This window comes from Callospermophilus lateralis, chromosome 12 (genome assembly GCF_048772815.1).
Source record: "Callospermophilus lateralis isolate mCalLat2 chromosome 12, mCalLat2.hap1, whole genome shotgun sequence".
Lineage (NCBI taxonomy): Eukaryota > Metazoa > Chordata > Mammalia > Rodentia > Sciuridae > Callospermophilus > Callospermophilus lateralis.
In genome coordinates this window covers 47,404,516-47,425,735 of record NC_135316.1, presented here as the reverse complement: position 1 = coordinate 47,425,735, position 21,220 = coordinate 47,404,516, and the positions used below count along the sequence as shown (strand labels likewise).

Genomic DNA, 21,220 nt, shown 5'->3' with positions numbered 1-21,220 from the left:
ATTATCTTCTACTTTTCCCCTGATTCAGATTCTTATAGGGGATGACAGTCAAGGCATGTAAAATTCACTTTTAGTTCCAGAGAAGAGTCTACTTCCTTATCAAAAATTGCTTTTGTTTTTTCGGTGGCTCAGTATCACTGTGTAATTTGATTCTATGTACAGAAATGGAATTTTCTGTGCATATTCTCTCCAAGTGAATGAAATTTAGTAGGCTGTGATATTCCAGATCTCTTAACTTCAAGCTCTCCCTGATGTTTATCAAACATCAGGGAGACTATTGAAAATTCTTTTACGGTGTCTTGGTGTGAACATTGTCCTGGTGCTAGTTTCAAGCTTGCCTCATCTCATCATTCAGAAGCTACTTATCTATTTTTTTCCACTGCCTCCTTCAAGTCCACCCCCCCCACCCCGCCCCCATGGCTGGATGCCTGTCCAGCCCCCACACATTCAGGCACATTTATTCCCGTAAAGATAGTGACACTTATGGTTTATTCTAAGACTAAATCTGTGTTGCCCAGCGAGTGACTAAGGACTTAAGCATGCACACTGCTTCTTCGCTTACCCTCCCACCTAACTTGACTACTCAACGTTTTTATTTCTTTCCCTCAGAATCTCCTCTTTTGGCACAGTTCAGTTAACACACTACTGCCAGGCCACTAATTGATTTCTGAAACCTGACATTTGTTTTTTGTTTTCTCCCATCTTCCCTAATGGTACAGCACTACTAAGTAGGAAGGAATGCAAAGAACTAGAAAGTTCAAAGTAATTGAGGATCTGTCCATTCACACTGTCTGGCTTCGCGCCAATGGAGAACCTGGAACATTTGAAAAATATTTATCAAGTTTTAACCCTTTTTTGCTAAGTTGGTGAAACAGGTTTGCAGCTGTAGCATTTCTGTTAAGAGCAAGAGCAAGGAAGCTTGGTTGAACATGTTCTTTATATGTCCAGAACCGCATGGCAAATGTCTCAGAAAAGGATTACTTTCCAATTTCCGTACTATTGTACAGGGCTAAGCTAGTTATTTTCTGCGAGATTGCAGAGCTGGGTATTTCAGAGAAACCATTACTTAAAAGTGGCAACCCTATTTTATGAATCTTTATGCCAGAAATGAAATTTAAATGAATGCTAGTATATTTGAGCAAAAAAAGAGTACATTTCAATTTTTAATACATGTAAATACATTAGCTATGCAAACCTAACCACAGCCAGGTTCACATCTATTCATTAAGAAAAGTGGAAATGTAAAAAAAAATTAATAAGATTATAAAATATGGTTATTAAAAGCTTATCAGATAATCAAGTGGGGTTTTTCTGTTTTGTTTTGTTTTGGAATTGAAAGCTTTTGTGAATGAAAGCATGCAAAAAAATGGCGTGATATTTAGAAATACTTCCAGTAAAATAGTGGATCTTATTGTAGTCAAAACTTGGGGGAAAATAACAGGCCACTGAAGCGCTGGTGAAAAGACTGTTAAGGGGAAAAGTCTAGGTAGATTTAAAAGCAAATTAAAATACAGATAGATATCTAGTTGAAGTAACTGTGTTAGATTCAGCTTCTTCAAGTTAAAAGAGCACCAAATTCTTTTAACAATTGTCTGTCACATGATCAGATTTGATCATACCATCATCTTAACTGATCATACTATGAGCATTAACTAAAATTTTTTAAAGATCAATTTTAAAATTGTATTAAATTCCATATCACTTCTATCACCATTTAATTACATGATTGGGTTTAACATAAGAGGAAAATAGGACAGCTTTTTAAAGATGAAGGTAGACAGCATAAAATAACTTAGAAAAAAATTTTGCAAAAACACTTACCAAATAATACTTTGGTAGCATGAAAGTAGTCATGAGCCATTCTCTTAAAGCAGCGATCACTGCTATAAAGATGAATCATGTACTAACAGGAAGAGAAGGAAAAGGAGAGAAAAAAATTAGTTTACAGCGTAATTTTATCTTTTCCAAAATAAGTACCTAATATTTATATACATATTAATTTATCTGCATATTTAAAATGGATCCCTGCTTTTGATAGAGACACTCTTTGAAGTGAACTTTTTTCTAAGAACTTTTGAAAAAGCTGTTTAACTGTGAAGTGGTGAGTAGGCTGTTGTATTTGTACAATTCTCTAATGGTATAGTGTGCTGTCAACATATGTACATATGTAGTAATATTACAGGCATTTTTATTGCAGTTTATTGTTCCGGCTTCCCAATAAGCCAGATAAAATCATGTACAAGAACATTAAGGATTAAGGGAAGTGGTTTCCTTTGGTGATTGCTGGCAAAAATTCACCCTCCCATTATAACAATGTAGTAAATGGAAGGTAATATATTTGGCTATTACTTTCCTAAAAAATTTGGATTCCCAGTTTTCAGAGCTGCTTCGTGCCTAATGTTTAAGACTTCTTTGGTTGTCCTTTCGTAGGAAAAGGTGCCACGGCATTAGGTAAATTTGCTGTTTCTGTTCTGTAAATATTAAACTCCCTTTTCCCCCCCCGAACATACAGTGCTAGCAAAAATAAGTCAAAGATGTAATGTCTATTTAAATACACATTTGAGCTAGTTGTTAGCGCTTAAATTAGAGTCCAGGCTTTGGCTAGAATCAACATAGTTTAAATATTAAAAACCTCAAAATTCATATGGCCCACCCCCGCCTGCTCTCTACACAGGAATAAGAGGTAGAAATGTGTGTGAAAACTACTTCCAGCTATTTAAATACTGAAGTGGCAGCGGGGGTTGGGGGTAGGCTTGTATGCAAGGACTTTAAAAAATGCTTGTCACTAAACCTTTTACTCAGGACATACCGAATTTGCTTTGCTAAATAGATATCCTCACGGATAAAGAGACAAGAGCGGTTTCAAAAATTTATCATACCGCCCCTAGTTTTCTGTTAAAGAAAAGTACATTTTTGTGTATTTAAAAATATATACTCATTAAACAAGTCGCTGAAAACCTTAGCGCCCCCACCTAGCTGCTTTCTGGATTTCAGCTTTTTGAGTTTCAGATCCTTGCACAACACCTAAGACGTGCAATACTCTTTTTCTGCCTAATCCTGGCAGAGAACAGTCCGTAGAGATCTCCCTCCGCGTCTCCACCCTAATTCCCCCTCTTCCTAGATTCCACCCGCTCCTCTCCTTTCCTCCGCCCCCGGCTCCGCCAGCTCAATCTGTCAGAGAAGTTGTGTACAAACTGCGCGGCCGCCCTGCGCGCGAAGCTCGTGGCCCAAGGGGTGCGGTCGGCCCGGTGGAGGCGGGGCCCTGGGTGAACTTCTCTCTTTTCATAGGCTGGTCGATCCGGCCCGGCCGGCGACGGAGTCTTAGGATTCGCGGCAGCGCTGTCAGTCAGACTCGCAGAACCCGCCTACCCGGAGTTGGGTGAAATAGAGGCGGGCGTCAAGTGTCAGTAGTCGCGGGGCAGGTACGCGCGCTCGCAGCTCGCTCTTGGAGATCGGCGGTGGCGGGAGCGGGCTCCAGCGAGTGAGAGAGCGCGGTGGGGCGGGGCGGGAGAAAGTGGCTGCCTGGAGGACATTGGCGTTTACGCGTGGCAGAGCGGAAGAGTTTTGCTTTTCGTGTGCGCCTTCGAAAACTGTGCCTGCTGTTGACCGAGGGGTCTGCCCGGAGCCTCCCCTCCTCCGCCCGCGGCCCCGCGCCGAGCTCGCCGGCCCGAGCCAACGTGGGCCAGGTGGGAAACGCGCCTGACCCACGTACCGCAGCCGGAGCCGCTCCCCGAGTGCCCATGGCTACGCGGGTGCTGACCATGAGCGCCCGCCTGGGACCTGTGCCCCAGCCGCCAGCCCCGCAGGACGAGCCCGTGTTCGCGCAGCTCAAGCCGGTGCTGGGCGCCGCGAACCCAGCCCGCGATGCGGCGCTCTTCCCGGGCGAGGAGCTGAAGCACCCTCACCACCACCCACAGGCGCAGCCAGCGCCCCCGCAGCCCCCGCAGCCGGCGCCGCCTCCCGCCGCCGGCCCGCGGCTGCCTCCAGAGGAGCTGGTCCAGGTAGGAAGAGCCGCTCCCCTCCCTCCGCCTCCTTCCCGGGGCTCGGGCGTGTCCCGCTGCTGCGACGCGCCGGCGACAGGGGCCGCTCCAGGCTGGGGCGTGCGTCGGGGCACACCAGGAGCTGGTGGTGGGGTGGGCAGCCCCTTTCTGCCCCTGTAGCCTGGGCACAGCCTTACGTAGGGAGTGAATGGGGGACCTGGGAGAGGGGAGTCCGAGATGAATCTCCCCTGGCCCTGGCGGGTCAGCCGGGAAGAGGTTAAAGAGGGAATTGGGTGCTCTCGCGCACCTTGTTTTTCTTACGTGTGGTGGATGAAACCTTGTACCTCACGCTCCACTTTACTTAAATTACTCCTTCACCTTTACCCCTCCCACCCGATGCCGTGGCCTTGGAGGTCCACCTCTCCTCCTCGTCTGGGGTTAAGTAGAAACGCAGTTTGGGGTAAAGGTTCCCCGGGGTTTCAAACCTTGGGGCTCACTCTTCTTGCTTTAGAAGCGATTGTGGGTGGCTGAGTTTGGAAAACAAGAGGATAACTAAGGTTGTATTGGAGCGCGTATTTTTCCCGAAAAAGAAAGAAAAAAAGCCGGGGTGGTGTTTTGTACTTGTGCGCGTAAATTTCCTCCCGGAGCAGCGTTGAAAGCTGGCAGTTGGCTTTTACACTTGCCCAGCAGCCGAATTAGAGCAACCGCCTGTTTCTTTCGCCCACGCACGGAGTCATATAGCCCAGAAAAAACTTCCCGGGACTTTTAGCTTGTCCCAAGGAAAAAAAAATTGGAAACATACCCACATGCAAACAGCTGGAAGAGCTAAAATCAGAAACCACTAACCGCCACGGGAGCGCAGTGCACGAAAGGGTTTAGTTCGGTTTATTTCAAGACACTTCGTTTAATAACCCCTTGGTAGAGTGTGTATTTGCTACCCAGCGCCTTGCCTACCCTAGTGGTGGTGGTGTGGGGGTCAGTGTCGCCGTGATTTGAGAGGACAGTGGCATTTGTCAAAGATGTGATTCACATGACTACAGCGTTGATTTTTATTTTTAAATCGGGTGTATCCGGGGAATCCCGTCCTCATCCACACCGTATGATCCGAATGATTTGGCGGTCCAAAATGAAATGCTTTTGAAATTTACTAGCAAAATATGACTGGGTTATTCACCCATTATGGTGCCGTGGTTAATAGTTATAAGAACCATTCCACCTAATTGGGTTTTGTTTTTCTTTTGAAATTTCCTTTTCAATGTTAAAAATTAAAAGAGAATTTAAGCTTATGTTCTGCTAGGAGAGAAGATAGCTGTAAAAAGATTGAGGCGATTTGTCCTTGGGGGAAAAAAAAACCACCAATTGAGAACTATTTGGTTATTGGTTATTTCAATTTGGCTTTTTTACTTTTTTATTTTTATTTTACTTAGGAGACACCGAGAGGATAAGGGATGACGGAGCTTTTTTTTTTTTTTTTTTTTTTTTTTTTTTTTTACAGAGTAGGGGGGAATGTAGCATTGGCCCACTGAGAAGGACATGATAAATGTTTTGCTGATGACTGTGCTTCGACACAGCAGCCTCTCCCCACCCACGGGCTTCTTAGCACCAGTCTACCAAGGGAGTGATTTTCCCTTAGGTAATTAAAGATCTGTTTTAGATAGGGATATGAATAGGAACATTTCATTATCATATTAACCAATTACCGAATCTGCTGATTAAAATCAACATTTAGATCAAATGTTGAAGGTGAAATCTGTTTGTGACAGTGGATACTACGCTTTGCTTAAAAACATCGTATTTAAGTTTCCATTGAACAATAAATAAAAAGCCACTGAAATAGCCAACGAATGTTTTATATTAGATATATTGGAAATGTTTAGTTAAGCAAAAAAGTTTTTTTTTGCAGAATTGATTTAAGGGTTTGCATAGTTTTTTTGTTGTTTAAATAAAACATGTAAAATATAACTATGTAGCATGGACAGGATTGAGGTAGCTAGGCAGTACTTTGAATATAGTACTTTGTAAACTGTAATAGTCAGGGAATCAGGGGTGATCCTATTATTGCATCAGAAAGGAATATATTTCTGGTTCCTTTTTTTCTTGATTTGCCTCTTTCAAACTTTTTTTTTTTTTTTTTGAGCGATTTTACTAAAGACATTACAAAGACTTGTAAGCTTTAGTGTAAACCAGTAATTATACAATTGGCAAAACAAACCCGGTATGTTTATAAGCAATACTTATACTAGTATACTAGTAATAGAAGTTTGCCCTAGTATTTTACAGAGGGACCTTTGGTGTGTGTGTGTGTGTGTAGGTGAGGGGGAGAGTAGTAAGCACCATTTTGGTCCTTCCTGAGATGAATCAGGTGGATTATGCATGTTTCTTTTCTTTTTTAGACAAGATGTGAAATGGAGAAGTATCTGACGCCTCAGCTTCCTCCAGTTCCGATTATTCCAGAGCATAAAAAGTATAGACGAGACAGTGCCTCAGTCGTAGACCAGTTCTTCACTGACAGTGAAGGGTTACCTTACAGCATCAACATGAACGTCTTCCTCCCTGACATCACTCACCTGAGAACTGGCCTCTACAAATCCCAGAGACCGTGCGTAACATATATCAAGACAGAACCTGTTACCATTTTCAGCCACCAAAGTGAAACGACTGCCCCTCCTCCTCCTCCGGCCCCAACCCAGGCCCTCCCTGAGTTCACCAGTATATTCAGCTCCCACCAGACCTCAGCTCCAGAGGTGAACAATATTTTCATCAAACAAGAACTTACTACACCAGATCTTCATCTTTCTGTCCCTCCCCAGCAGGGTCACCTGTACCAGCTACTGAATACACCGGATCTAGACATGCCCAGTTCTACAAACCAGACAGCAGTAATGGACACCCTTAATGTTTCTATGTCAGCCGCCATGGCAGGCCTTGACACACACACCTCTGCTGTTCCGCAGACTTCAATGAAACAATTCCAGGGCATGCCCCCTTGCACATACACTATGCCAAGTCAGTTTCTTCCACAACAGGCCACTTACTTTCCCCCATCACCACCAAGCTCAGAGCCTGGAAGTCCCGATAGACAAGCAGAGATGCTCCAGAATTTAACCCCACCTCCATCCTATGCTGCTACAATCGCTTCCAAACTGGCAATTCACAATCCAAATTTACCTGCCACTCTGCCAGTTAATACGCAAAATATCCAACCTGTTAGATACAACAGAAGGAGTAACCCCGATTTGGAGAAACGCCGCATCCACTACTGCGATTATCCTGGTACGTGATCTTACCTGGTGGAAGCATTGAGAGAAAAGAGTGTGTGTGTGTGTACATGTACATATCCTTTTCATCCTTGGGCTTTAAATTTACATAGAAAAGTTCTACTTGACAGTTAAGAAAAAAATCATATACATTTGTTATCTTCATATTCTATTTCTGTGCTTTACCTTGGTGTGTAACCAAGTAGTTTTCTATGGTGTATTTTATTTTATTATTTATTTATTCACTTAGTTTTGCAGTACTTGGGATTGAACTCTGGGGCGCTCTACCACTAAGTCATATCCCCAAGGCCCCTCTCTCCTTTTTCTAAAATTTTATTTTGAGATAGGGTTTTGCTTGAATTTCCCAGGCTGACCTCAAACTTGGGATCCTCCTGCCTCAGCCTCCCAAATTTCTGGGATTATAGGCATATTTCATTGTGCCCAGCTTTATTTTCTGTATTTAAAAAAAAAAAAATGGCTACAACATTCTGGGAAAAAGTTACCTTATGTACTTTTTTCTATTAACTTTTTAAAAATTTCATTTAGGGTTATAGTATAAAATCTAAATTAACTGCCCTGGAAAGAGCAGGGTAGGAGAAAATAATAATGTTGGCTCAAAGGTACCTAACTTACTGCTGGTACAAGACTATATACGGGATACATTTAAGGATGGTTCTGATGGGCCATGCATCTCATTCAAGAATGAGCACATCTAAAGTATAAATTCATGACAGTAATGAATGTATCTCCCAAGTTGCTGGTGTAAGCTAGTTTATGATTAATATGGGGCATAATTTATTGACTGTGGTGCATGATATGCCATGACATGCTAAATGAAAAAAAAAACAAGAAATGTTAGGAGTACAGAAAATTATAGTCATCTTGGATAATGGTTTAGCAATGTCAGCTATATAACCATTAAAATTTTTTTTTAAAAAACATACTATAGTAGCTATTAAATCACTAAAATATGTATTGCTAGTAAAAATTACCTACTGTAATATAAACACAAGTTTTCCATTTGTCATTTACCTGTGTTCTTTCCTACTAAAATGATTTAAAAAAATTACTTTATTTCTTTAATGAGGTAGTGGGGGAGGGCTCCTTGAGATTTAAAACTGAAGGTTCAAATATTTTATCTAGCATGAGAGAGTTCTTCTTTCAAGACAGATTTTAAATACTGAATCATCAAATGTAAGGATTTCAAAAGGTCTCCAGAATGACAAGCTGTTCTTCCTCTGCTCCTTTATTTTAGGTTGCACAAAAGTTTATACGAAGTCTTCTCATTTAAAAGCTCACCTGAGGACTCATACTGGTATGTAATTTTCTTGTTAATTCTTTAAGTTGTGTAAATAGTGTAAGTGGTATTCATCCTTTTAAAAGCCAACACGTGTTTGATCTCTTCTTTCTTCTGGCAACTTTTATTTTATAATGGCCTACCTTTTCAGCACTAGCTTGGCTCAAAATTCAGTTCCATGAGAATGTCTGGTTCCAGGAAAGCTGATGCTCACTCACAAAGGCCTTGCCCTGTCACTTCCATAGAATTAATTACCCAAAAACATAAACAACAATGTTTACTAATGGGTTTTAAAATGTTTAATGGCAGCGCTGTTCATGTCTTGAAGGAAAGAAATTTCTCTCTCTGTGGCAAATCAGTTTGCTTTAAATAAAGCCCTTTTAAACAATCAAAACTTTGCCATTTAGCATGTACAGCATTGCAGCTTAATACAAGGTCCCTGTTAGCTTAAAATATTTGTGTTTGGTGTGTTTGCTGTGTTTGATGAAAGATAGGCTTGAAGTTGCAGAGTTTTCAGACTGATCAAGAATAAAGTTATGGTTTAAAGTTATTCTACACCTTACACACCACCCCGACATTTGATATGTTTGAGACATCATCTTTATTCTAGCTTATATTTCATCCTCATTTAAAACATGCTTTTAAGCTTATAGCCCCTTTAATTTTGTAAGTTTTTGTTTTATTAAATCTATAGCAATAACTTTTAGGAGGTTTTTAATTTAAAAATTTTATATCAGAACCCAGTTTTAAGATGAAACTAGGTGGCATACTTTATTAAAGGGCTCTGTGTACCCATAATATTTTCAAATATATGGATGGTTACTATTTGTAATTTTCTTTAAGAATAGCCCTATAGCCCTAAAGGAAAGAACTCTTAAAGTGATTATACTTTTTTTTTCCCTCAATAAATACAGCCTTACCTAAAGTTCAAAGAATAAGTTTGCTAATAAAAGCAGTGACCTAGCAAAATGTATTATTCCATCATTGCTATGGAAACCAAAGTATTCAACAGTTCCTTTGAATGGGTCGTTGGATTAGTGTGAGGACTTGAATCTCCCCAGGCTAGATGTTACTATGGAAATTGAGTTTTGATAAATGAAGTAGTTATCTCTAACTGCTGCATTAAAAAGTAAAAGCCTTTGAACAAAGGTCAGTGCTGAGATATAGCCATGAGAGGAATATGGTTGCAAACAGTTTATGTGCATGTTAGAGAAGTACTGCTTGATATCTCAATGATAAAAATCTAGTTATTAAAATCCAAATAGTATTGATGACAATGTGGTAGATACCAGGGCTTTCTGAGAAACTGCTTTAAAAAAAAAAGACACTTGAACTTATCTATGAAATAAATGAGTTGTTTTGGCCCGAGGTTTTTAAAGGCAGACAAATTGATTATATAAAAGGAAAGAACCTTCATAAACAACCTAAGGTGAAAATTATGTTCACAGTTAAGCGTCCACAAAAGAATTAAGCATATAAAAAAGATGTCAACCTAAACTCTTCAAAATACAGATGATAAGTGCCAGGAAAATATTCAATATAAAATATCCTTTTACAGACTATATGCTCTGTTAAGGCAATGTTTAACATAGGGTTTTACCTGACGTTTTGATTAAGAGGAGGTGGGAATAACTTAGAAACATTTGAACTGTTGCTTTTTTTCTCTTGGAAGTCCTTGAAACTGGAGATAGGAAGGAGGGAATACATTTTCATGGGGTTAAAGTTCCCTAATAAAAGAAGAATATAATCACATATAACGATGTAATCAACTGCTTATTGCAGGGATGCAGTCAGGCCATATCTAAATAGCCTTTCAACCCCTGTCAGGGTTTAGTGCTCTGAATGCTTGTACCTGGGATTCTGGAACTTGACCTGCTGGCAAAGAAATTTAATAGTGGGTTGTCTTAACAATGCTTGCTCTAATAAAAACAAACTAAAAAGAGGACCTAGGCCTAGTTTGGGTCCCATGCATCAACTTTTTTTCACCTGATCATAAACATTGTGGCCTTCAACATCTAATGAGTAAGACCCTGTAATCCAGTTTAATAAAGTTTTGTTTGATAGTCTTTCAAATGCCTGGGGGAGGGTTTTACCAGACTAGTTCATCTGGCTAAACCCGTTCTTGGGTAATCATAGAGCATTGAGGTTGTTTTCTCCTCATTTCTCATTTCTAGACAATGCCTTTTAAAATTACCTGTGTGCTCTCATTGCATCCCCCCACCCAACCAGTTGTTTTTCAGTGAATGTATCTGGACCCAGCAGAGGCTTGTGTTTTTGCCTCCCCCCCTCCCTTTTCCCTTTTAAGGCCCTGGTAGATGAAATAGATTTTTGTTTATTTTTCCCCTCTAAATAACTTCCCTCATTTAATAGCTTGTTAGGTTTTCTTTCTGTGTCCCTTGCTTCCACATAGGCAATTTATTAGGGAACTTTAAAACCTATATGGTAATGTCGGTCTGTGTTTGATGACATAATAGAAATTATTGTTTAAATGGTTGCTGTTTTGCAGGCAGAATGCAAAGTACCCTAGCATTTCTTTGGAGAAATAATTGTAATTGCTTTAAAATGTCAAGTTACTGTATGTTTTTAAAATGATTTAAGCAATTAAAGCAATCTGCATCTGAGTTCTGTTTAGTTACTTATTTTGGACTTTTAGATTATAAATGATTTTTTAACTTGGGTTGCAAATTGAACTTGAGCAAAGAGTGTTTCCAAAACAGATTTTTTCCCCCCATAATTTGGGATGAAAGAGTAAAAGATAAACCTGCTTCTTGAATCACAAATACCATAACATTCAAGTGTTCTAAGTTCAAGTACATGCGCTTTGATTTCTTTATTAGGAAACCATACTTAAATAGTACAAAGATCCATCTTGTTTGTGTGGTCAAAGTACCTGAAATAGAAGTTGCCTTTATTCTAAGGAACCATTATATTTCATTGATATCCATATATACATAAGACAGCATAATAACAGGCCTATAGAGGCATTCTTTGTGTGAGTAAGTAGGTGTTTGTGTATGCCTACGTGGTTATCATGCTTCTGGTTAGAAATAGTTATGGCTGCTTCTAGGCAACAGTGTCAATAAGTAGTGTGTTTCCCAATCTAAATATTTGTACTTTTAACAGTAAAGTGAACATTCTGCACAAATTTGTATGCCTTGTGATATATACAAGGGGCTATTCCTATTGCTATCATTCTAAATTTGCTCCCAAGCACCTTTAAAAAAAAAAGGTTCACATATCCATCAGCCCTTCTAAGTCACTGTGACTGATAAAGTATCTTATTCAAAGAGCTTGTAGTGTGGGTTTTTTTTGTTTTGTTTTGGTGCTAGAGATCAAACTGAGGGACCTCATGCATGCTGGGGAAGCATGCTAACCACTGAGCTGCCTCAGCCCTTTTGCTTAATTTCCTAATGAAATTTAAGATTACTTTTCAGCCTCACAGCTCTGGGACAGGGCAGAAGATTAGCAGTTGTACAGAGAAAACTCTTTGAGGAACACACACCCTTAGTGCAAGCATCACTCAGACCAGGACTGGTTCCACAGACTGACAGAGGAAAGGATGATTTGACAAGGGAAAATGGAAACCTATAAATAGCATAGGAACACAAAACGGACTCTTCAGTGCTTGTTCAAGATTCTTTTTTTTTTTTTTTTTTTTTTTTTTAAGAGAGGTCGGGGGAGAGAGAGAGAGAGAATTTTAATATTTATTTTTTAGTTATCGGCGTACACAACATCTTTGTATGTGGTGCTGAGGATCGAACCCGGGCCGCACGCATGCCAGGCGAGCGTGCTACCGCTTGAGCCACATCCCCAGCCCAAGATTCTTTGTTTAAGAAAGAATTCTACATTAGGTCTTCGAAGCCCAAACCTCCTTGAAAAGGGAGTCAATTCCTATGTTCTTTCTTGCTTTACTTTTCTTTATTTCTTCCTTCCTTTCTTCCTCTCTTTCTTTTTATCCTGGGGATTGAACCCAGGGGTACAATTGAGCCACATCCCTACCCCTTTTTGTTTTTTCTTCTGAGACAGTCTTACTGAGTTGCTTAGGGCTGGGTTGATTCTCCTGCCTCAGCCTCCTGGGTCACTGGGATTTCAGGTGTTGCCACTGTGCCCAGCTAGTTCTTAATGATATTGATAAGTATATGTATATGTATATGTTTTAAAAAACAATGTATTATGTTATATTGAAATATAATTTTTTGGTAGTGGGAGTTAAACCCAGGGACACTTGAGAACTGAGCAACATCCCCAGCCCTTTTTATCTTTTATTTTGAGCCAGGGTCTTGCTAAATTGCTGAAAGTCTCACTCAATTGCTGAGGCTGGCTTTGAATTTGTGATCCTCCTGCCTCAGCCTCCAGAGTCTCTGGGATTAGCGGTCTGTACCACCATTCCCTACTGTACTTGAAATTTGCATTTTAGCTTCTGGTAAAGTAGTAAAAATCTTTAGATATAAATATCTGGTCTAGTACATGGCGCCGAAGTCATTATCTTATGACTATATTGGGTATACATTTGATTTTTTTAAAGTATTGGTAATGTTGACAACAAAGATGTTTTTAGTATAGGCACTACTCCATTGAAAGGAACATTATATTGTGAACATAAATTACTCTCTTTTTGGTAGAAAAGGAGTAAAAGCTTTAAAAAAAAAAAAAAGAAAAAAAAAAAAAACCTGTAGAGAGGATTTCATTTCAGGCCTTAATGAATGGAGAACATACAGTTTGGATCCAGAATAGATCAGTATTAGTTAGATGTTTGATCTATTTCACTGGGAGAATTAGCATAGGCAAAATATTTCACATGATGAGATTTAGTGGCCAGTGATTTTATTTTAAATTATTTTTACAATTTTATTTTCACTTGCAGCTTCGAAATTTATTTTTTAGATTGACAATTTCTGACTTATTTTAAAAAAAAAAAATGTTTGAGCCTTAAGAGACTTGCTGGTTCAGACCCTGAAGAGGTATTTATGAGAAAGCTTAGAAACAATTTCTTTTCAGTGACTCACTGGGAAGATTAAACTTTGCTTCTAGGACTTGTTCTTTCATCTGAAAAACATTTACATAGGAAGTTGATTAAACATTGTTTCAGGATGATAAAGCTTATCAAAGGTTAAGAAGAATAATTTGATTCAGCAAACATTTGACCGATTTTTGTGGAGAATCCAGAATAATCTCTTCTTACCCTTTTTGTTTTTAAAGGAGTGAGAGAAGATAGTTCATAAGTAGATTAAATAGAGTTGCTGAAATTGAGAGAGAAACAGCCAGCTGTGCCCGTGAAAGAATGTAGAGCTGTTTTTGTTGTTGTTGTTGTTGATACATAGTTAGTGGCAGGATTTTTGTTTTTTAGTAATAATTTGATCACTCAAGCATTTTGCTTTGGCTGATATTTTTAGTTCTATAGAATGTAGTAGCTGTTTACTTGATGACCTACATCTTTTCTGGTGAAGAAACAAAGTAATGTCCTATTTGAGTCGAAGTATCTCTGGCAGCATTCCTGTTCTGGCAGCCTGTATTATTTACTTTAAAGGATCTCTAACAACTCCAATTAGTTACTGTTTTAGAAGTGCACAGTAGGTAACTTTTCTGAAAAACATCTATGCAGAAGAACACATTAACTTGGCTACTTTATAAAAAGGCACACCTTTAAGAGCAGGGAGGAATCCACTGGTCTGGGATAACTATGTCAGCTGCAAATAAAGGAAAAGATATCTGGTGCTCATTCTGTGCTAGGCAAAATGAAAATACACGTTTATTTTCTATTCAGGTTTAAAAAAGAAAGAAAGAAAAGGTAAAAATATTTCATAGACTCCTCACTTTTTGAAGTTACTTTGGGATCTTATTACAAAGATTGTGAATATGCGTGTTATTGTTTTTGAGAAAAAGGAAAAAAAGTTTCATTGCTTTGCTAGCAAAGGAGAAACACAGGGTACTCCTGTCTCAAAGGCTGTGATTCTGCCCAACAGCAGGAATAGGGGGCTTTTTAAAGTGGTGATTCAAAGGCTACAATTCTCAGATCTCTCTTAGAGTTGTAATTTACTTGTTAATTTGGAAGACAGTCATTTCTGAGATCTTCTGGTACCATCCCCAGAATCTGGATTAATTCATTTCTCTGGTGGGTGTATACTCAAGGACAGGTAAATCTGCCTAAAATGGGAAAGAAAGGTAATTCTGTTTGTTTCCCTGAGATTAGGGTTTGTGAGTTGTCTTTTTGTCAGGAGGCTCAAGAATTGTGATTTCAGTAACCCTAAAAATGACAGAGATGTTCTTCCTGGGATTTGAGGACCCTGAGAAGTAGTAGTAGTTTAGGAGCCAGGAGACTGATCCTGCTTGATAGGGACTGTGGATAACAAGAGTGAGTGTTCCCTTCCAGTCCCTTCTTTTTTGCTGTGCTGCCCAGGCTGGCCTCAAAATCAGCTTTCCTCCAGCCTCAACCTCCTGAGTAGCTAGGGTTCCATGTGCGTATCATCTCATCCACTGCCTGGCCATATCCCTTCTTCCTGCCCCTCTAAAAGAGGAGACCCCTTGCTGCCCTTGACCAGCACTAGGAGCCTCGGAACGTCTTGATTTTTCTCAGGTCTAGTCCAATTCTGTAAAAAGAAAGTTTTATGTAGACTTTATCTCTGTACAGCTTTAGGGTGGATAAATGTTTTCTCCTGAAGAGACTCAAGCATGATTCTAACCTAAATATACATTTAGTCAGATTACCCTTGGTCAGAGGCCAGGGTAAAGCCCAGGTTTTCTCTAATTTTGTAAAAAAAGGAGAGAAAAACTGACAGCCTCACTCTAGCCTCCTTTATTTTCCCTCTTTTCATTATGAAAATAACTGCTAGTCAGAGTTTGGCCGAATGCATGATTGTTTCAGAGAGGCATTGGGAAAACTGTGGCATCACAGCAGAAGTAAAAGAGGTCTCTGCCTCTGCAGACCTTAAAAAGCTGTTGAGAAGGCAGAACACAGATATTTGAAGCCTTCATAAAGCAATGTATGAGCAAGTGCAAATCAGTGATTCAAAAAAGAAAACAAATTATTTTGATCCAGCGCCCTGTGCATGCTAAGCGCACACTACCATTGAGCTACGTTCAGAGCCCAGTTCAAAATCAATTTAATTGACTAAGATACATAGAAGTGGAATGATCTCTCATGAGTTGTCCGATGTTTTCTAGAAGGGGTAAGATGAATGGATTTTAAAGTGATAAGCTCTTATTAAAAAAATTTTTTTTGATACATCCTTTTTGTTTCCTAAAAGTGGGCCCATTGCTAATAGGGCACTATATCTATTAGATGCATTTAAAATGAACCTTTCTGTGTTCCAAGTGTAGGAGATCTGCAGTGAGTTCTAATAAGGAAAATTACTGGCATAGGTACATAAAAATATTGAGTTAGTGGGAAAAATAATTTTATCTTAGTCAGTTTTCTCAGCTATCAAATATATTTTCCCATGAATTTTTTCAATGTTTTCTGTTTTTTTCCTTTTTATTATTAAAAGCAAATTTAATAATTGAGGCTGTTTCAGAGTCTCAATTTCCTAAGTCTGTGATGATGGGGGAAAAATCTATTAAGTTATTTTAGGCCAGGGACCATATCTTATTTGTGTTTTGCAAGGCATTTCGTATAGGTCATACTTTCTTTAATACATACTGTCTAATTCTGATGGTGTTCGCTTTTATCTTTTTATAAACTACCATTGATTAGATTTTTAATCATCAGGAAGGAAAGAGATGTTCAAATTTGCTGTAATAGACTTTTTAAAAAGTTACCTAACGTACCTTTTCTAAGAAATATTTCCTTCTGTGATTTTTTTTTTCTTTTGTTAAAAGAATCTATGTAGAACATTCTAGAGAAAGGCCTTAGTATGGGTCTATTGAATATGTTCAGCAGAGCAGAGAAACCTCCCACTCCATTGTGGTAGGTTCAAAAGTCATTTTTTTTTTTTTAATCTGTTCATCAGAGAGGAAAAAAAATAGATACTGTTTTAGTTTCTTGCTGGAGATTTTTTGAATACTTCACAAACATTCTGCTAAACCACTGAAATTCACCTAGTGTGGGAGAGAGGAATACTCAGTAGTAATGCTTGGGGACTGCCGATTCCATGCTGGAACCCACTTTTAGGACGCAAAAGGCCCAGAAAGGTGGGTCTTCACGGAGGGCTGGCCCTGTTAGGGTGTGTCGAGGCATCAGACCATTTGAGTTTAAGGGCTGGTGGAAGTCCATTAAGCTATTCCTTACCCTTCATGAGTGGTTTCAGAATCTAAATAAATTTGAACAATATGTATATATTTCTTGCATCATTCAAAGAGAGTGTATTAGTGTTTGCTAATGGAAGATTTAAGTGGGACATTAAGGAAGAGTGGCAGGCCAGGATTCTTAATGTGGAAATCAGTTTGCTTCTAACTCCTAGGGTTATTGCAAGGATTAAGGAAGGTAGTGAGAACCTAGCTCTGGAGGAGGTACCAGTGGAGGTTGGTACCTGCTCCCTCTTCCCTTTTGTTGGTAACGTTTGTGCTTAACATTTTAATAAAATATCTTCATGACTTTATCAATATGGATAGTATGCATGTTTCAGACTTTTTTTTTTCCCCAAAGATTAGTGATTCTTAGCAAATTGTTCCTATCATAAGAATGCATACATTATTTGAGATAAAATCGAAGATTATTGTCCATGTTGTACAAATTTGTCACTTTTTTTTTTGCCTTTGGAAAGTTTCACATTAACAGCAGGAGAACTTAAAAATACAGTTGATGTTGAAAGAGCTTAACTAAATATTTTAAATTGGTGGTATTGGAAAGAGATTCTGTAAAAATCCAATTAAACTTTTGAAAGCTCTATCCTGTTGAAATATAACTTGAAGGAAGTCAGTTTGGTTTCCCAGAAGTACTGTGCATAGTGTTTCTGGCTGAGGAAGAAAGGCTCAAGTCTGCTGTTTGGCCAGAAATGGGGTACCAGCTTCCTCTACGATGTTTTGCTTGAACAGTGTTGACACTTGAACAAATCCCATAGAAACTGCCCCAAGTGGGGAATAGTTATCCTTGCTTTTATAGTAAGACTTGGCCCCAGTAACTACTGTTCCAGACACTGGTAGTATTCTTGGCTGGATAATCTATAGATGTGTATAAATTGAGAGCAAAACCCCAAATGTTTTAGGAACTTGAATGGCTGCTGTATTTTGACCAATCAGTAAAGTAAGTTTTAAAAAATATTGGTGCCGTTTATTGCTTTGTAGCCAATAAAAACAGTGAACAAAAAGAGTCTAGTGTCCCTTGTTTCTTAAATAAACTGAATTCACTTCTCCTGCTATTTAGTTATTAAATTCAAAAGACTAGAATGATTTCTTTTAAAATTAGGACTCTGTAAGAAGTTGTTGCCTTGCTTTAGACATCAGAAATGTTTTTGTTTAACCCAGTATGTTTGTTTCTGTGATTTGTTTTCATGAGGAACAAAACCAAACACTTCAGTGCAAAGTTATTTCTTCTGTTTGATTTAAATCCACAAACAAGATAGTTGCACTTACCACTGGTACTAAAATGTTTCTGCATATCAAACAGTTATATGTGAATGTCAGCGAAAGAGGGGTGAATATGTTGCTGAAAAGTTTTGAGTGTATTTGCTTAAATTTTCTAGTTGAAATTTACTGTGAGGCACTGGGGAATGAGAGTATAATACACCAATTTTAAAAGATGGAGGAAAAAGAATTTTACTATGAGAAACAGCATCCCAAATTGAGATGTATATTTTTTAAATGGGATGATAGGACCTGAGAAGGAAATTAAGTAAATAAGTGTGCATTAGGTCAGAACCAGAAGAGGGGGGGGAAGGTGGCTATGAATGCATACTGTAGGAAGCCAAGGTGAGATCTCATAAGAGTCAGTGGTTATTAGAACAGTTGAAATACATTAACCTCACAAGCTGTAGAAACCTCATCATATGTGGATAATTTTTTTTTTTGTATAGGAATTGAATCCTGAGATTTTTTATTTCTGAGCAACATTCTCAGTCCTTTTAATTTTTTTTTTCTTAATTTTTAAGATAGGGGCTCCCTAAGTTGAAGCTGGCCTTGAACTTTTGATCCTTCCACCTCAGCCTCTAGTTGCTGGGATTATAGACATTGGCTGGACAATGTCTTAAAATTTAGATTAAGATTAAAATTCAGATTTAGTTGGATAATCCTACAACTCTCCTGAATATGATACTGCTAAATTAGGCAGGAAGGTTGCTGAGTGTTCAAGGCAACTTTGAGGTGTTTTTTTTTTTTTTTTCCTTGTCAGAAGAAAACATTTTAAAGCGAAAAGGTGCCCAACTAAAGTATGCCAACAGTACTTTAATATGCAAATTTGTCTCATTCTTATCTAAACTCATTAATACTCAGAAAATTTTAACAAAGTAGAAATTAGGAATCTAGTCAGTGAAAGATTTATATGTATACATGAACTTAAATAAGATTGATTCTAAAACAGTGAATCAAAATTACATTATAAAGCTGGGGTGTGATGGAACACCTCTATAATCCTAATGATTTAGGAGGCTGAAGCAAGAGGATCCTAAGTTTGAAGTCAGCCTAAGCAATTTAAGGAGACACTGTTTCAAAAATAAAACTGACTAGTGATTGTAGCTCAGTTGTAAAGCACCCCTGGGTTCAATCCCCAGTATCAAAAACAAACAAAATAACTGCATTACAAAATAACTTGCAGCTAGCAAACTTAAGAGAACATTAAGAATACAAGTTGCAGGTGGGCAGGGCTCAGTCATCAATTCAGTATTCAAGTGGAGAGCTGTGAAAGCAGGAAGGTTGATCAGGGATTTGTCATGAATTGCTCCTGTACGTTCCCGTGAGGCCATGCATTTTTGTTTTGTTCGCTGTATCTCAAGCATCAGGACGGTGACTGGAATATAAGATACCTGTCAAATTGCTTGTAGTAATTTTTTTTTTTTTTTTTTTTTTTTTTTGTTCTGAGGGACTGAACTCGGGTACTTGACCACTGAGCCACATCCCCAGTCCTATTTAGAGACAGGGTCTCACTGAGTTGTGTAGCACCTCCCTTTTTGCTGAGGCTGGCTTAGAACTCACCATCCTCCTGTTTCAGCCTCCCCAGTCACTGGGATTACAGGCAAACTCCACCCTGCCCAGCATAGTAACTTTTTTGGTGCAAAGAAATGTTTCTTAAGGAAGAAAATTTACGTGCACACCAACAAATGTTAGGATTGTTAGGGTTATTTCATGGCCTCAACCTGTACCAGTGAGAACTAATCAGTACCTGACTTGGGGGTCTGGCCAAGACATTTATTAAATATCAGATGCATTAAGCCTTTAGACTTTAAGCCATTCAACTTTAAAAATGTTTTAACTTTGTTTCCCTTCAGTCTCAAAAGAGGGATGTGAATGTGTGTGCTAGTGTGAAACTAAGGAGATTTTCCTTAGAATGCCTGAATAGTCCATTATAGGAGGTCATGGGTTATGTGCTGAAAGCTTCAGTCAGCCCAATTCAGACGTTAAAGACCAATTTCAAGCAAAGCAATTGTGGTACGAGAAATTAATCTTGAAGGTGATTTGACCAGCTTCCTCTTGAGTAGCTCTAAAATTTTCGTGCTCCCTCACCCACCATGTAGCCACTAGCCCGACAGTAATTTAATTTGGGTTAGTTTGTGAAGAAAGCATGTTTGCACAGTGATAAGGCCATTCAGGCCCAATCTAATCACTTCACGGATTGATGTGTGCAGGAGTACATAGAAAATAAGGGCACTGATGCATTTTGCATGTGTTTAAATTTGGCCTTCAGTTTTTCAAGAGTAAGCAAAATACTTCTTTCTATATATAATTACAGGTTAAATCCCATTCTGTGAAATGAGTTTGCTGGATTGCTTTGAAGGGACTATAATATTTATTTAGTTCATAATGGAATGCATGATCCTTTCTGATTGTGCTTGGCCCATGGTTTAAAAAAAAAAAAAAAATCCTCAGGTGTTATCTGCAGTTGTCCTCTGAGCAGGCCACCTCACCCTGTTTGTTGGTTGTCACAGGTGAAAAGCCCTACAAGTGCACCTGGGAGGGCTGCGACTGGAGGTTCGCGCGATCAGATGAGCTGACCCGCCACTACCGGAAGCACACGGGCGCCAAGCCGTTCCAGTGCGGGGTGTGCAACCGCAGCTTCTCGCGCTCGGACCACCTGGCCCTGCACATGAAGAGGCACCAGAACTGAGCCGCCTGCGCCACGCTCTCCGCCGCGCGCGCACGCGCCGCAGTCTGTTTGGCAACCTTTAAACTACAAACTTTATTATTCATATATATATATATAAAGAGAAAGAAAGAAAAGAAAAAAGAAAGAAAGAAAACAAAAAAACTGGAAATGTATATTTTGTATATTTGAGAAAACAGGGAATACATTGTATTAATACCAAAGTGTTTGGTCATTTTAAGAATCTGGAATGCTTGCTGTAATGTACACGGCTTTACTCAAGCAGATTTCATCTCATGACAGGCAGCCACATCTGGCCTGGGTGGGGATGGAGGGGGGGTGCGCGGTGTTTTTACCTGGGCACCATCGTTTAACATGACAGTGGTCAGTGAACAAATCACTTGGCAGGTACTGGGAAGAAGGATGGCTTGTATGTCAAGATTTTACTTGACAGACATCATTTTTGTCATTATTAGGTGATCCCTTAGAGGTACGCACTGTACCTGGCAATTCACAAATA

At 39.1% G+C, this 21,220-nt stretch overlaps 1 protein-coding gene across 1 annotated transcript; it reads left to right on the top strand.

Moving 5' to 3' along the window:
* Window positions 1-3,740: 3,740 nt before the first annotated feature.
* Window positions 3,741-21,000, top strand: Klf5 (KLF transcription factor 5). The gene is made up of 4 exons (XM_076872535.1): window positions 3,741-4,001; window positions 6,374-7,253; window positions 8,493-8,552; window positions 20,546-21,000. The coding sequence occupies exons 1-4, from the start codon at window positions 3,741-3,743 to the stop codon at window positions 20,722-20,724; spliced, it is 1,380 nt and encodes a 459-aa protein (XP_076728650.1). The 3' UTR covers window positions 20,725-21,000.
* The last annotated feature ends 220 nt before the right edge of the window (window positions 21,001-21,220 follow it).